The 12,282-nt window shown below is 48.5% G+C and overlaps 1 protein-coding gene across 4 annotated transcripts in view; it reads left to right on the top strand.

The window, feature by feature from the left end:
* Positions 1-8,683, top strand: part of SLC4A1 (solute carrier family 4 member 1 (Diego blood group)) — a 76,243-nt gene extending 67,560 nt beyond the window's left edge. For 3 of the 4 annotated variants that reach the window (XM_069751489.1, XM_069751491.1, XM_069751492.1), the window contains 2 exons: positions 539-712; positions 7,543-8,683. In XM_069751489.1, coding sequence (XP_069607590.1) covers positions 539-712; positions 7,543-7,623 — 255 coding nt within the window. In that variant the 3' untranslated portion in view covers positions 7,624-8,683. The remainder of the gene's footprint in view (positions 1-538; positions 713-7,542) is intronic. The other variant, XM_069751493.1, reaches the window with a different exon arrangement.
* The last annotated feature ends 3,599 nt before the right edge of the window (positions 8,684-12,282 follow it).

The following is a 12,282-nucleotide window of genomic DNA, read 5'->3' as shown; positions in this document are numbered from 1 at the left end:
TTAATAGATGGTCCTAGGGAGGTAGTTTTGGCACCATTGGATGCGGCCGGGCCCCTGCTTTCAGTTAAGACCAAAAACACCTTTGCTATCTGGCTTCTACTAGCTGGTCTGTGTATCTCCATACCCCTGGGTGCTAGAATGGTCCGCGACCCAGGCGGGCATTCGCCATGTTCTGGGCATCTCAGAAATATACACGATGTATGGCTAGGATGTATAATATCTCCATAATTCCTTATGAAATTATGTTTCTGGAATGTTCTAGGAGGTGTCTGCAGCAAGACTCTATATTGCAAGCAAGCCTTTATCCTGCTTTGACCTTGTCAAGGTGTAACATCTGTCACTCAGAACCCAGGACCCCAGTGCTGCAGTGCTAACCACTGAGCCACTGTGCTGCCCTCATATTCAGTTCCCCTGCAGCGCCATCCCAGGGAAAATAAAGCATTACACAGTTCCCTTATAATTAATGGACCGCGGGTGTAAATCAGGTACATGCCATTGTATAGACATTGAAAATTATATGTTTTATTTTTCTTTGCAGGTTAAGACTTGGCGTATGCATGTATTCACCCTAGTGCAGTCGATCTGCCTGATTGCTTTGTTTGCTGTGATGTTCACTCCTGCCTCCCTGGCACTTCCCTTCGTCCTCATCCTCACTGTGCCTGTCCGCCTGTTCTTGTTGCCTCACATTTTCACAAGCCTGGAGCTCAAATGTGTAAGTATTCAAGAAAGCCATATAATGAGCAAACTGGATTAAAGATATCCGCCGATGTTACAAATGATTAGTGGGCTTCCACCTACTGCAGGTACATGGTGCCACCCTGAACAATACTTTCTACAGTGACCCTATGTAAACCAATATGATGGGGGGCCTCTAAGACAGCTAGACAAATGTGTGTTGCACAAAACTGCAAATAGATTGTAGCCCATTAAAACTCGTTTTTTTTGTTAGTACCATAATGTTGGAGCTCTTTCATACTGACAAAATATGGTCACCATATTGATCCTGCCTGGTGTCAGTGTAAGGAGATGGACATACTGCCCACGTTCCCCCTTGATGACACAAGTATTGTTATGGTGTATAATCTGAATTAGGTTTTTAGCTGGACTGTTAATTGTATATTTTTTGTATAGTTGCGGGACTTAAGGTACCTTCACACTCAGCGACGCTGCAGCGATACCGACAACGATGTCGATCGCTGCAGCGTCGCTGTTTGGTCGCTGGAGAGCTGTCACACAGACAGCTCTCCAGCGACCAACGATGCCGGTAACCAGGGTAAACATCGGGTTACTAAGCGCAGGGCCGCGCTTAGTAACCCGATGTTTACCCTGGTTACCAGCGTAAAAGTAAAAAAAAAAAAACACTACATACTTACCTTCCGCTGTCTGTTCCCGGCGCTGTGCTTTCCTGCACTGACTGTGAGCACAGCAGAGCAGAAGCACAGTGGGGGACAGACAGCGGAATGTAAGTATGTAGTGTTTGTTTTTTTTAACTTTTATGCTGGTAACCAGGGTAAACATCGGGTTACTAAGCGCAGCCCTGCGCTTAGTAACCCGATGTTTACCCTGGTTACCGGCATCGTTGGTCGCTGGAGAGCTGTCTGTGTGACAGCTCTCCAGCGACCAAACAGCGACGCTGCAGCGATCGTCACTGGATCTGGTACTGTGTGCAAGCGGGTGGGCTCAATCAGTGTCACTGGTGCATTGCCGCAGTGGCGGAGGTCGCCGCACGGCTCCGCTCCGTTAGGGCGGTAGGACCCACTACGAGTTTTGGCGTGACGTGGCCGTGGGCATCATACAGTCTGATCAGAATTTTACACTAAGAACCTCATGTTAGGTTATATAAATTTTTGCCTAGAGGCTTTAGATCAACGTATGATTTTTGGAGGTGCGGTCCGTTCTCTTTTTTTCAGCATAAACATACTTCTGACCACATTCCAACTAGACTTCTGTTCTCACTCAATTCACTTGTATTGGGCAAGGGCTGCTCATGTCTAGTCCGACTGTAACAAGGTGTATGCATATCGCACATGACCACCCACTCCTAGCACTGAAGAATCCTGACAGTGAGCATTGTGAGGATTCACAAGTCTGCAGTCACATAGACTTTCATTCCAAACCTGGACAACCCCTTTAACCCCTTAGCGACCGCCGATACGCCTTTTAACGGCGGCCGCTAAGGGTACTTAAACCACAGCGCCGTTAATTAACGGCGCTGTGGAAAAAGTCCATAGCGCCCCCCAGAGGCCGATTTTCTCCGGGGTCTCGGCTGCCGAGGGTAGCCGAGACCCCAGAGAACATGATTCGGGGGGGTTTTAACCCTCCCCGCATTTGCGATCGCCGGTAATTAACCGTTTACCGGCGATCGCAAAAAAAACAAAAACAAAAAAAAAAGCGATCTCTTTTTAATTTCTCTGTCCTCCGATGTGATCGCACATCGGAGGACAGAGAAAAGCGGTCCCAGGTGGCCCCCCAATACTCACCTAGCTCCCCCGATGCTCCTCGTGTCTCCCGGTGGGCGCCGCCATCTTCAAAATGGCGGGCGCATGCGCAGTGCGCCCGCCGGCCGGCACCGGGAGAATCTTTGGGGTCTCGGCTGCCGGGGGTAGCCGAGACCCCAAAGAGCATGATCGGGGTCGGTATTACCGACCCCTGTTTTGCGATCGCCGGTAATTAACTGTTTACCGGCAACCGCAAAAAAAAAAAAAAAAAAAAAGTAAAGTGTAATTCTCTGTCCTCTGATGTGATCGCACATCAGAGGACAGAGAAATAGGGGGATTCGGGGACCCTAGCATACTCACCTAGGTCCCTGGATCCTCTTGCTGCTCCTCCTGGCCGCCGGCAGAAGAACATGGCGGACGCATGCCCAGTGCGCCCGCCATCTGTCTCCATCTGCCGGCCGGCAGGAGAACAGCAGTTGGGGCTAAAATTAGGGTTAGGGGTAGGGTTAGGGTTAGGGGTAGGGTTAGGGGTAGGGTTAGGGGTAGGGTTAGGGTTAGGGTTAGGGGTAGGGTTAGGGGTAGGGCTAGGGTTAGGGCTAGGGGTAGGGGTAGGGTTAGGGCTAGGGTTAGGGCTAGGGTTAGGGCTAGGGTTAGGGCTAGGGGTAGGGTTAGGGCTAGGGTTAGGGCTAGGGTTAGGGCTAGGGTTGGGGCTAAATTTAGGGTTAGGGTTGGGGCTAAATTTAGGGTTAGGGTTGGGGCTAAATTTAGGGTTAGGCTTCTTTCACACTTACGTCGGTACGGGGCCGTCGCAATGCGTCGGCCCGACATACCGACGCACGTTGTGAAAATTGTGCACAACGTGGGCAGCAGCTGTAGTTTTTCAACGCATCCGCTGCCCAATGTATGTCCTGGGGCGGAGTTACGGCCACGCATGCGCGGTCAGAAATGGCGGATGCGACGTACAAAAAAACGTTTCATTGAACGTTTTTTTGTGCCGACGCTCCGCCAAAACACAACTGATCCAGTGCACGACGGACGCGACGTGTGGCCATCCGTCACGATCCGTCGGCAATACAAGTCTATGGGCAAAAAACGCATCCTGCGGGCACATTTGCAGGATCCGTTTCTTGTCCAAAACGACGGATTGCGACGGAATGCCAAACGACGCAAGTGTGAAAGTAGCCTTAGGGCTAGGGTTAGGGTTGGGGCTAAAGTTAGGGTTAGAGCTGGGATTAGGGTTAGGGTTTGGATTAGGGTTGGTATTAGGGTTAGGGTTGGCATTAGGGTTACGCTTGGGATTAGGGTTAGGTTTGGGATTAGGGTTAGGGTTGTGATTGGGGGTGTATTGGGATTAGGGTTAGGTTTGAGGTTAGGGTTGAGATTAGGATTATGGGTGTGTTGGATTTAGGGTTTTGATTAGGGTTATGGTTAGGGTTGACATTAGGGTTGTTTTGGGGTAAGGGTTGTGATTATGGTTAGGGTTAGTGATTAGGATTATGGATCAGGTTGGGATTTGGGTTAGGGGTGTGTTGGGGTTAGGGTTGGAGCTAGAATTGGGGGGTTTCCACTGTTTAGGTACATCAGGGGGTCTCCAAACACGACAGCCAATTTTGCGCTCAAAAAGTCAAATGGTGCTCCCTCCCTTCTGAGCTCTGCCGTGCACCCAAACAGTGGGTTACCCCCACATATGGGGCATCAGCGTACTCGGGATAAATTGGACAACAACTTCTGGGGTCCAATTTCTCTTGTTACCCTTGTGAAAATAAAAACTTGGGGGCTACAAAATCTTTTTTGTGAAAAAAAAAATATTTTTTATTTTCACGACTCTGCATTCTAAACTTCTGTGAAGCAATTGGGCATTCAAAGTTCTCACCACACATCTAGATAAGTTCCTTGGGGGTCTAGTTTCCAAAATGGGGTCACTTGTGGGGGGTTACTACAGTTTAGGTACATCAGGGGCTCTGCAATCGCAACATAATGCCCACAGACCATTCTATCAAAGTCTGCATTCCAAAAAGGCGCTCCTTCCCTTCTGAGCTCTGCCGTGCGCCCAAACAGTGGTTTACCCCCACATATGGGGCATCAGCGTACTCGGGATAAATTGGACAACAACTTCTGGGGTCCAATTTCTCTTGTTACCCTTGTGAAAATAAAAACTTGGGGGCTACAATATCTTTTTTGTGAAAAAAAAATATTTTTTATTTTCACGACTCTGCATTCTAAACTTCTGTGAAGCAATTGGGCATTCAAAGTTCTCACCACACATCTAGATAAGTTCCTTGGGGGGTCTAGTTTCCAAAATGGGGTCACTTGTGGGGGGTTACCACAGTTTAGGTACATCAGGGGCTCTGCAATCGCAACATAATGCCCACAGACCATTCTATCAAAGTCTGCATTCCAAAAAGGCGCTCCTTCCCTTCCGAGCTCTGCCGTGCGCCCAAACAGTGGTTTACCCCCACATATGGGGCATCAGCGTACTCGGGATAAATTGGACAACAACTTCTGGGGTCCAATTTCTCTTGTTACCCTTGTGAAAATAAAAACTTGGGGGCTACAATATCTTTTTTGTGAAAAAAAAAATATTTTTTATTTTCACGACTCTGCATTCTAAACTTCTGTGAAGCACTTGGGCATTCAAAGTTCTCACCACACATCTAGATAAGTTCCTTGGGGGGTCTAGTTTCCAAAATGGGGTCACTTGTGGAGGGTTTCTACTGGTTAGGTACATCAGGGGCTCTGCAAACGCAACATAATACCCGCAGACCATTCTATCAAAGTCTGCATTCCAAAACGGCGCTCCTTCCTTCCGAGCTCTGCCGTGCGCCCAAACAGTGGTTTACCCCCACATATAGGGTACCAGCATACTCAGGACAAATTGGACAACAACTTTTGGGGTCCAATTTCTCTTGTTACCCTAGTGAAACTAAAAACTTGGGGGCTAAAAAAATCTTTTTTTTGGAAAAAAAAAATATTTTTTATTTTCACGGCTCTGCATTATAAACTTCTGTGAAGCACTTGGGTATTCAAGGTTCTCACCACACATCTAGATAAGTTCCATGGGGGGTCTAGTTTCCAAAATGGGGTCACTTGTGGGGGATTTCTACTGTTTAGGCACATCAGGGGCTCTACAAACGCGACATGGCGTCCGATCTCAATTCCAGCCAATTCTACATTGAAAAAGTAAAACGGCACTTTCTCTTCTAAGCTCTGCGGTGCGCCCTAACAGTTGTTTACCCCCACATATTGGGTATCAGCGTACTCAGGAGAAATTGCACAACAACTTTTGTGGTCTAATTTCTCCTGTTACCCTTGTGAAAATAAAAATTTGTGGGCAAAAAGATCATTTTTGTAGAAAAAATGCGATTTTTTTTTTTCACGGCTCTACGTTATAAATTTCTGTGAAGCACATGGGGGTTCAAAGTGCTCGCCACACATCTAGATAAGTTCCTTAAGGGGTCTAGTTTTCAAAATGGTGTCACTTGTGGGGGGTTTCCACTGTTTAGGCACATCAGGGGCTCTCCAAACGCGACATGGCGTCCAATCTCAATTCCAGCCAATTCAACATTGAAAAAGTAAAACGGCGCTCCTTCACTTCCAAGCTCTGCGGTGCGCCCAAACAGTGGTTTACCCTCACATATGGGGTATCGACGTATTCAGGAGAAATCGCACAACAACTTTTGTGGTCTAATTTCTCCTGTTACCCTTGTGAAAATAAGAATTTGTGGGCGAAAAGATCATTTTTGTGTAAACAAAAGCGATTTTTTATTTTCACGGCTCTACGTTATATACTTCTGTGAAGCACTTGGGGGTTCAAAATGCTCACCACACATCTAGATAAGTTCCTTAAGGGGTCTAGTTTCCAAAATGGTGTCACTTGTGGGGAGTTTCCACTGTTTAGGCACATCAGGGGCTCTCTAAACGTGACATGGCGTCCGATCTCAATGCCAGCCAATTCTGCATTGAAAAAGTCAAACGGCGCTCCTTCACTTCTAAGTTCTGCGGTGCGCCCAAAAAGTGGTTTACCCCCACATATGGGGTATTGGCGTATTCAGGAGAAATTGCATAACAAAATTTATGGTTACGTTTCTGTTTTTACACTTGTGAAAATAAAAAAAATGGTTCTGAATTAAGATGTTTGCAAAAAAAAGTTATATGTTCATTTTTTCCTTCCACATTGTTTCAGTTCCTGTGAAGCACGTAAAGGGTTAATAAACTTCTTGAATGTGGTTTTGAGAACCTTGAGGGGTGTAGTTTTTAGAATGGTGTCACACTTCATTATTTTCTATCATATAGACCCCTCAAAATGACTTCAAATGTGATGTGGTCCCTAAAAAAAAATGGTGTTGTAAAAATGAGAAATTGCTGGTCAACTTTTAACCCTTATAACTCCCTAACAAAAAAAAATTTTGTTTCCAAAATTGTGCTGATGTAAAGTAGACATGTGGGAAATGTTATTTATTAACTATTTTTCGTGACATATCTCTCTGATTTAAGGGCATAAAAATACAAAGTTTGAAAATTGCTAAATTTTAAAAATTTTCGCCATATTTCCGTTTTTTTCATAAATAATCGCAAGTAATATCGAAGAAATGTTACCACTAACATGAAGTACAATAGGTCACGAAAAAACAATCTCAGAATCAGCGGGATCCGTTGAAGCGTTCCAGAGTTATAACCTCATAAAGTGACAGTGGTCAGAATTGTAAAAATTGGCCTGGTCATTAAGTACCAAATTGGCTCTGTCACTAAGGGGTTAATATACATTTTGGGGGTAGCAGACTCCCAAACAAAGAAATATATAAAATGAATTCTAGGATTCTGCAAAGTGGTCACAAAATCGGAAAAACATGGCTTCTTTTTTTTTTTTTTTTCGAAAACAGCTCCATACCTGCCTACAGGTTGTGCTTGGTATTGTAGTTCCATTAAAGTGAATGAGACGGAGTTGGGATACCAGTCACATCCCATAGAGTTCTTTTTTAAAGAAAGCAGGCATGGTTTTTCTACCCCTGCACAACTCCTTTAAGTAGTTGGTGTTGTTACCCAGCTCCACAGTAGGATCCCTATTAATTTATTAAATGTCTACCATCGATATTACTCTTTTCAGCTGGATTCAGATGACGCTTCTGTCAACCTGGAAGAAGAAGACGGTCAAGATGTCTATAATGAAGTCCAGATGCCTGTCTAACCGAGTGCTATGTCTTGAGCCAGAGTAATGCTGCCATCACCTATAGCCATTTTCTAAAAGACCATCCTTAGAGCCCACGGGATCATGTAACACAAGTATTGAGAACCTTGAGGAGTTCTCCGTCCATAGCTATGCAACTTTTTGACCGGGATTTTTTAAATATGTTTTATTATGCACTATTTTCATATGTGACTATGAAAAAAAAAAGGGGCAAAAGAACCTGTAATTTTAGATTTTTACAAATTATTGTTTTTATTTTCTTATTGAGAACTCTTTATTAATTTATATGGAAAACCTAGCCAAGTTCTTTCCGAAACATCGCCGCTCTATAGACTGCTTCTGGTATTTTACCCAAGCTCCATGTAAATAATTGGATGTGTTGCCATACCAGGCATGTCCTAAATACAAGAGTGGCGCTGTTTCTGAAAGAAAAGAGCTAGTTTTTTTATTATTTGCTTTTATTTTTTACTATTATTATTTTTTTTTAAATCCCTCTTAGAATCCTATTGCTTATTTTAATGCTGCTTTTCATTTAAAGGCACACTGGGCACAACGTATACATGGGGTTATGCCTAATGCGGAGCCTCAGAGGGTGAAGCATGACACAGGAAGGCGAAAACCCCCTTTAGCCATTATTACGCCTGGTATATATGTATCATTTGTCTCCAGTGCTCCTTTAAGGTTAATGTGCTTTGCTTTAAAAAAAAAAAAAAAAAATAAATAAATAATAATATACAAATCTGTAAATATGCTTAAAATATTATTTTTCAATATAATTATTAAAATATTCCCCTCAAGAACAAAATCCTGTTTAATTATGCACTGAAGATGCCGTAGTGTTTTAAAACTGATCATGATAAAATAGGACATTTTTATTTGGACGTAAGGAATGTGCCTTTTGAATAAACTGAAATGATTTTTTTTGTATTATTTTCATATCTATTTTTTCGTAAGAGAAATGTTTTTTTTGTGGCAGTTTGATGCTTTGCAGAACTGGATATTATAATATCTGAGAAAAAAAAAAGTAATTTTATACAAATAATAAAATATTTGACTTACACCTGTATGTTCTACTTCCATTTATTAAAAAAAAAAGATCTGGTAAACCAGGCAGGGCTGACAAAATGGGCACTCGCCTAGGGCTCTCATTTCTTTAGGGGGGTCTCAAGGAGAACACTTGAATTAACATTTAAAATCCTTCTAAGCTCTATGATTAACGGGAATCACTATACGCACATGAGGACAATTGCTGAGATTTGTTTGACGGACAATCCACTGACTGCTTTTGAGGATCTTTGTGACTACTGGAAATAAGAGTGACCACTGGAGACCATAAGGGTTCCTTAAGATGTCCGATTTTCTCACGTACGAGAAAAATGGACTTATTATTGTAAAACACTGATCAGAGTGTGGTCTGAGTATCATCAGTTTTTCTCCTTCGCCTCATTGGGGGACACAGACCGTGGGTGTATGCTGCTGCCAATAGGAGGCTGACACTAAGTGATACAAAAAAAGTTAGCTCCTCCCCTGCAGTATACACCCTCCTGCTGGCTCTCAGCTCCTCCCCTGCAGTATACACCCTCCTGCTGGCTCTCAGCTCCTCCCCTGCAGTATACACCCTCCTGCTGGCTCTCAGCTCCTCCCCTGCAGTATACACCCTCCTGCTGGCTCTCAGCTCCTCCCCTGCAGTATACACCCTCCTGCTGGCTCTCAGCTCCTCCCCTGCAGTATACACCCTCCTGCTGGCTCTCAGCTCCTCCCCTGCAGTATACACCCTCCTGCTGGCTCTCGGCTCCTCCCCTGCAGTATACACCCTCCTGCTGGCTCTCAGCTCCTTCCCTGCAGTATACACCCTCCTGCTGGCTCTCAGCTCCTCCCCTGCAGTATACACCCTCCTGCTGGCTCTCAGCTCCTTCCCTGCAGTATACACCCTCCTGCTGGCTCTCAGCTCCTCCCCTGCAGTATATACCCTCCTGCCGGCTCTCGGCTCCTCCCCTGCAGTATACACCCTCCTGCCGGCTCTCAGCTCCTCCCCTGCAGTATACACCCTCCTGCCGGCTCTCAGCTCCTCCCCTGCAGTATACACCCTCCTGCTGGCTCTCAGCTCCTCCCCTGCAGTATACACCCTCCTGCTGGCTCTCAGCTCCTCCCCTGCAGTATACATCCTCCTGCTGGCTCTCGGCTCCTCCCCTGCAGTATATACCCTCCTGCTGGCTCTCAGCTCCTTCCCTGCAGTATACACCCTCCTGCTGGCTCTCAGCTCCTCCCCTGCAGTATACACCCTCCTGCTGGCTCTCCGCTCCTCTCCTGCAGTATACACCCTCCTGCTGGCTCTCAGCTCCTCCCCCGCAGTATACACCCTCCTGCTGGCTCTCGGCTCCTCCCCTGCAGTATACACCCTCCTGCTGGCTCTCGGCTCCTCCCCTGCAGTATGCACCCTCCTGCTGGCTCTCAGCTCCTCCCCTGCAGTATACACCCTCCTGCTGGCTCTCAGCTCCTCCCCTGCAGTATACACCCTCCTGCTGGCTCTCCGCTCCTCCCCTGCAGTATACACCCTCCTGCTGGCTCTCCGCTCCTCCCCTGCAGTATACACCCTCCTGCTGGCTCTCAGCTCCTCCCCTGCAGTATACACCCTCCTGCTGGCTCTCCGCTCCTCCCCTGCAGTATGCACCCTCCTGCTGGCTCTCAGCTCCTCCCCTGCAGTATATACCCTCCTGCTGGCTCTCAGCTCCTCCCCTGCAGTATACACCCTCCTGCTGGCTCTCAGCTCCTCCCCTGCAGTATACACCCTCCTGCTGGCTCTCAGCTCCTCCCCTGCAGTATACACCCTCCTGCTGGCTCTCAGCTCCTCCCCTGCAGTATACACCCTCCTGCTGGCTCTCAGCTCCTCCCCTGCAGTATACACCCTCCTGCTGGCTCTCAGCTCCTCCCCTGCAGTATACACCCTCCTGCTGGCTCTCGGCTCCTCCCCTGCAGTATACACCCTCCTGCTGGCTCTCAGCTCCTCCCCTGCAGTATACACCCTCCTGCCGGCTCTCGGCTCCTCCCCTGCAGTATACACCCTCCTGCCGGCTCTCAGCTCCTCCCCTGCAGTATACACCCTCCTGCTGGCTCTCAGCTCCTCCCCTGCAGTATACACCCTCCTGCTGGCTCTCAGCTCCTCCCCTGCAGTATACATCCTCCTGCTGGCTCTCGGCTCCTCCCCTGCAGTATATACCCTCCTGCTGGCTCTCAGCTCCTTCCCTGCAGTATACACCCTCCTGCTGGCTCTCAGCTCCTCCCCTGCAGTATACACCCTCCTGCTGGCTCTCCGCTCCTCTCCTGCAGTATACACCCTCCTGCTGGCTCTCAGCTCCTCCCCTGCAGTATACACCCTCCTGCTGGCTCTCGGCTCCTCCCCCGCAGTATACACCCTCCTGCTGGCTCTCAGCTCCTCCCCCGCAGTATACACCCTCCTGCTGGCTCTCGGCTCCTCCCCTGCAGTATACACCCTCCTGCTGGCTCTCGGCTCCTCCCCTGCAGTATGCACCCTCCTGCTGGCTCTCAGCTCCTCCCCTGCAGTATACACCCTCCTGCTGGCTCTCCGCTCCTCCCCTGCAGTATACACCCTCCTGCTGGCTCTCCGCTCCTCCCCTGCAGTATACATCCTCCTGCTGGCTCTCAGCTCCTCCCCTGCAGTATACACCCTCCTGCTGGCTCTCAGCTCCTTCCCTGCAGTATACACCCTCCTGCTGGCTCTCAGCTCCTCCCCTGCAGTATACACCCTCCTGCTGGCTCTCAGCTCCTCCCCTGCAGTATACACCCTCCTGCTGGCTCTCAGCTCCTCCCCTGCAGTATACACCCTCCTGCTGGCTCTCCGCTCCTCCCCTGCAGTATGCACCCTCCTGCTGGCTCTCAGCTCCTCCCCTGCAGTATACACCCTCCTGCTGGCTCTCAGCTCCTCCCCTGCAGTATACACCCTCCTGCTGGCTCTCAGCTCCTCCCCTGCAGTATACACCCTCCTGCTGGCTCTCAGCTCCTCCCCTGCAGTATATACCCTCCTGCTGGCTCTCAGCTCCTCCCCTGCAGTATACACCCTCCTGCTGGCTCTAAGCTCCTCCCCTGCAGTATATACCCTCCTGCTGGCTCTCAGCTCCTCCCCTGCAGTATAAACCCTCCTGCTGGCTCTCAGCTCCTCCCCTGCAGTATACACCCTCCTGCTGGCTCTCAGCTCCTCCCCTGCAGTATACACCCTCCTGCTGGCTCTCAGCTCCTTCCCTGCAGTATACACCCTCCTGCTGGCTCTCGGCTCCTCCCCTGCAGTATACTCCCTCCTGCTGGCTCTCGGCTCCTCCCCTGCAGTATACAACCTCCTGCTGGCTCTCAGCTCCTCCCCTGCAGTATACACCCTCCTGCTGGCTCTCAGCTCCTCCCCTGCAGTATACACCCTCCTGCTGGCTCTCAGCTCCTCCCCTGCAGTATACACCCTCCTGCTGGCTCTCGGCTCCTCCCCTGCAGTATACAACCTCCTGCTGGCTCTCAGCTCCTCCCCTGCAGTATACACCCTCCTGCTGGCTCTCAGCTCCTCCCCTGCAGTATACACCCTCCTGCTGGCTCTCAGCTCCTCCCCTGCAGTATACACCCTCCTGCCGGCTCTCAGCTCCTCCCCTGCAGTATACA

The sequence above is a fragment of the Ranitomeya imitator genome, chromosome 2 (genome assembly GCF_032444005.1).
Source record: "Ranitomeya imitator isolate aRanImi1 chromosome 2, aRanImi1.pri, whole genome shotgun sequence".
Taxonomy (NCBI): domain Eukaryota; kingdom Metazoa; phylum Chordata; class Amphibia; order Anura; family Dendrobatidae; genus Ranitomeya; species Ranitomeya imitator.
Note: the sequence above shows the minus strand (reverse complement) of the source record. Positions and strands in the feature narration are given on the sequence as shown.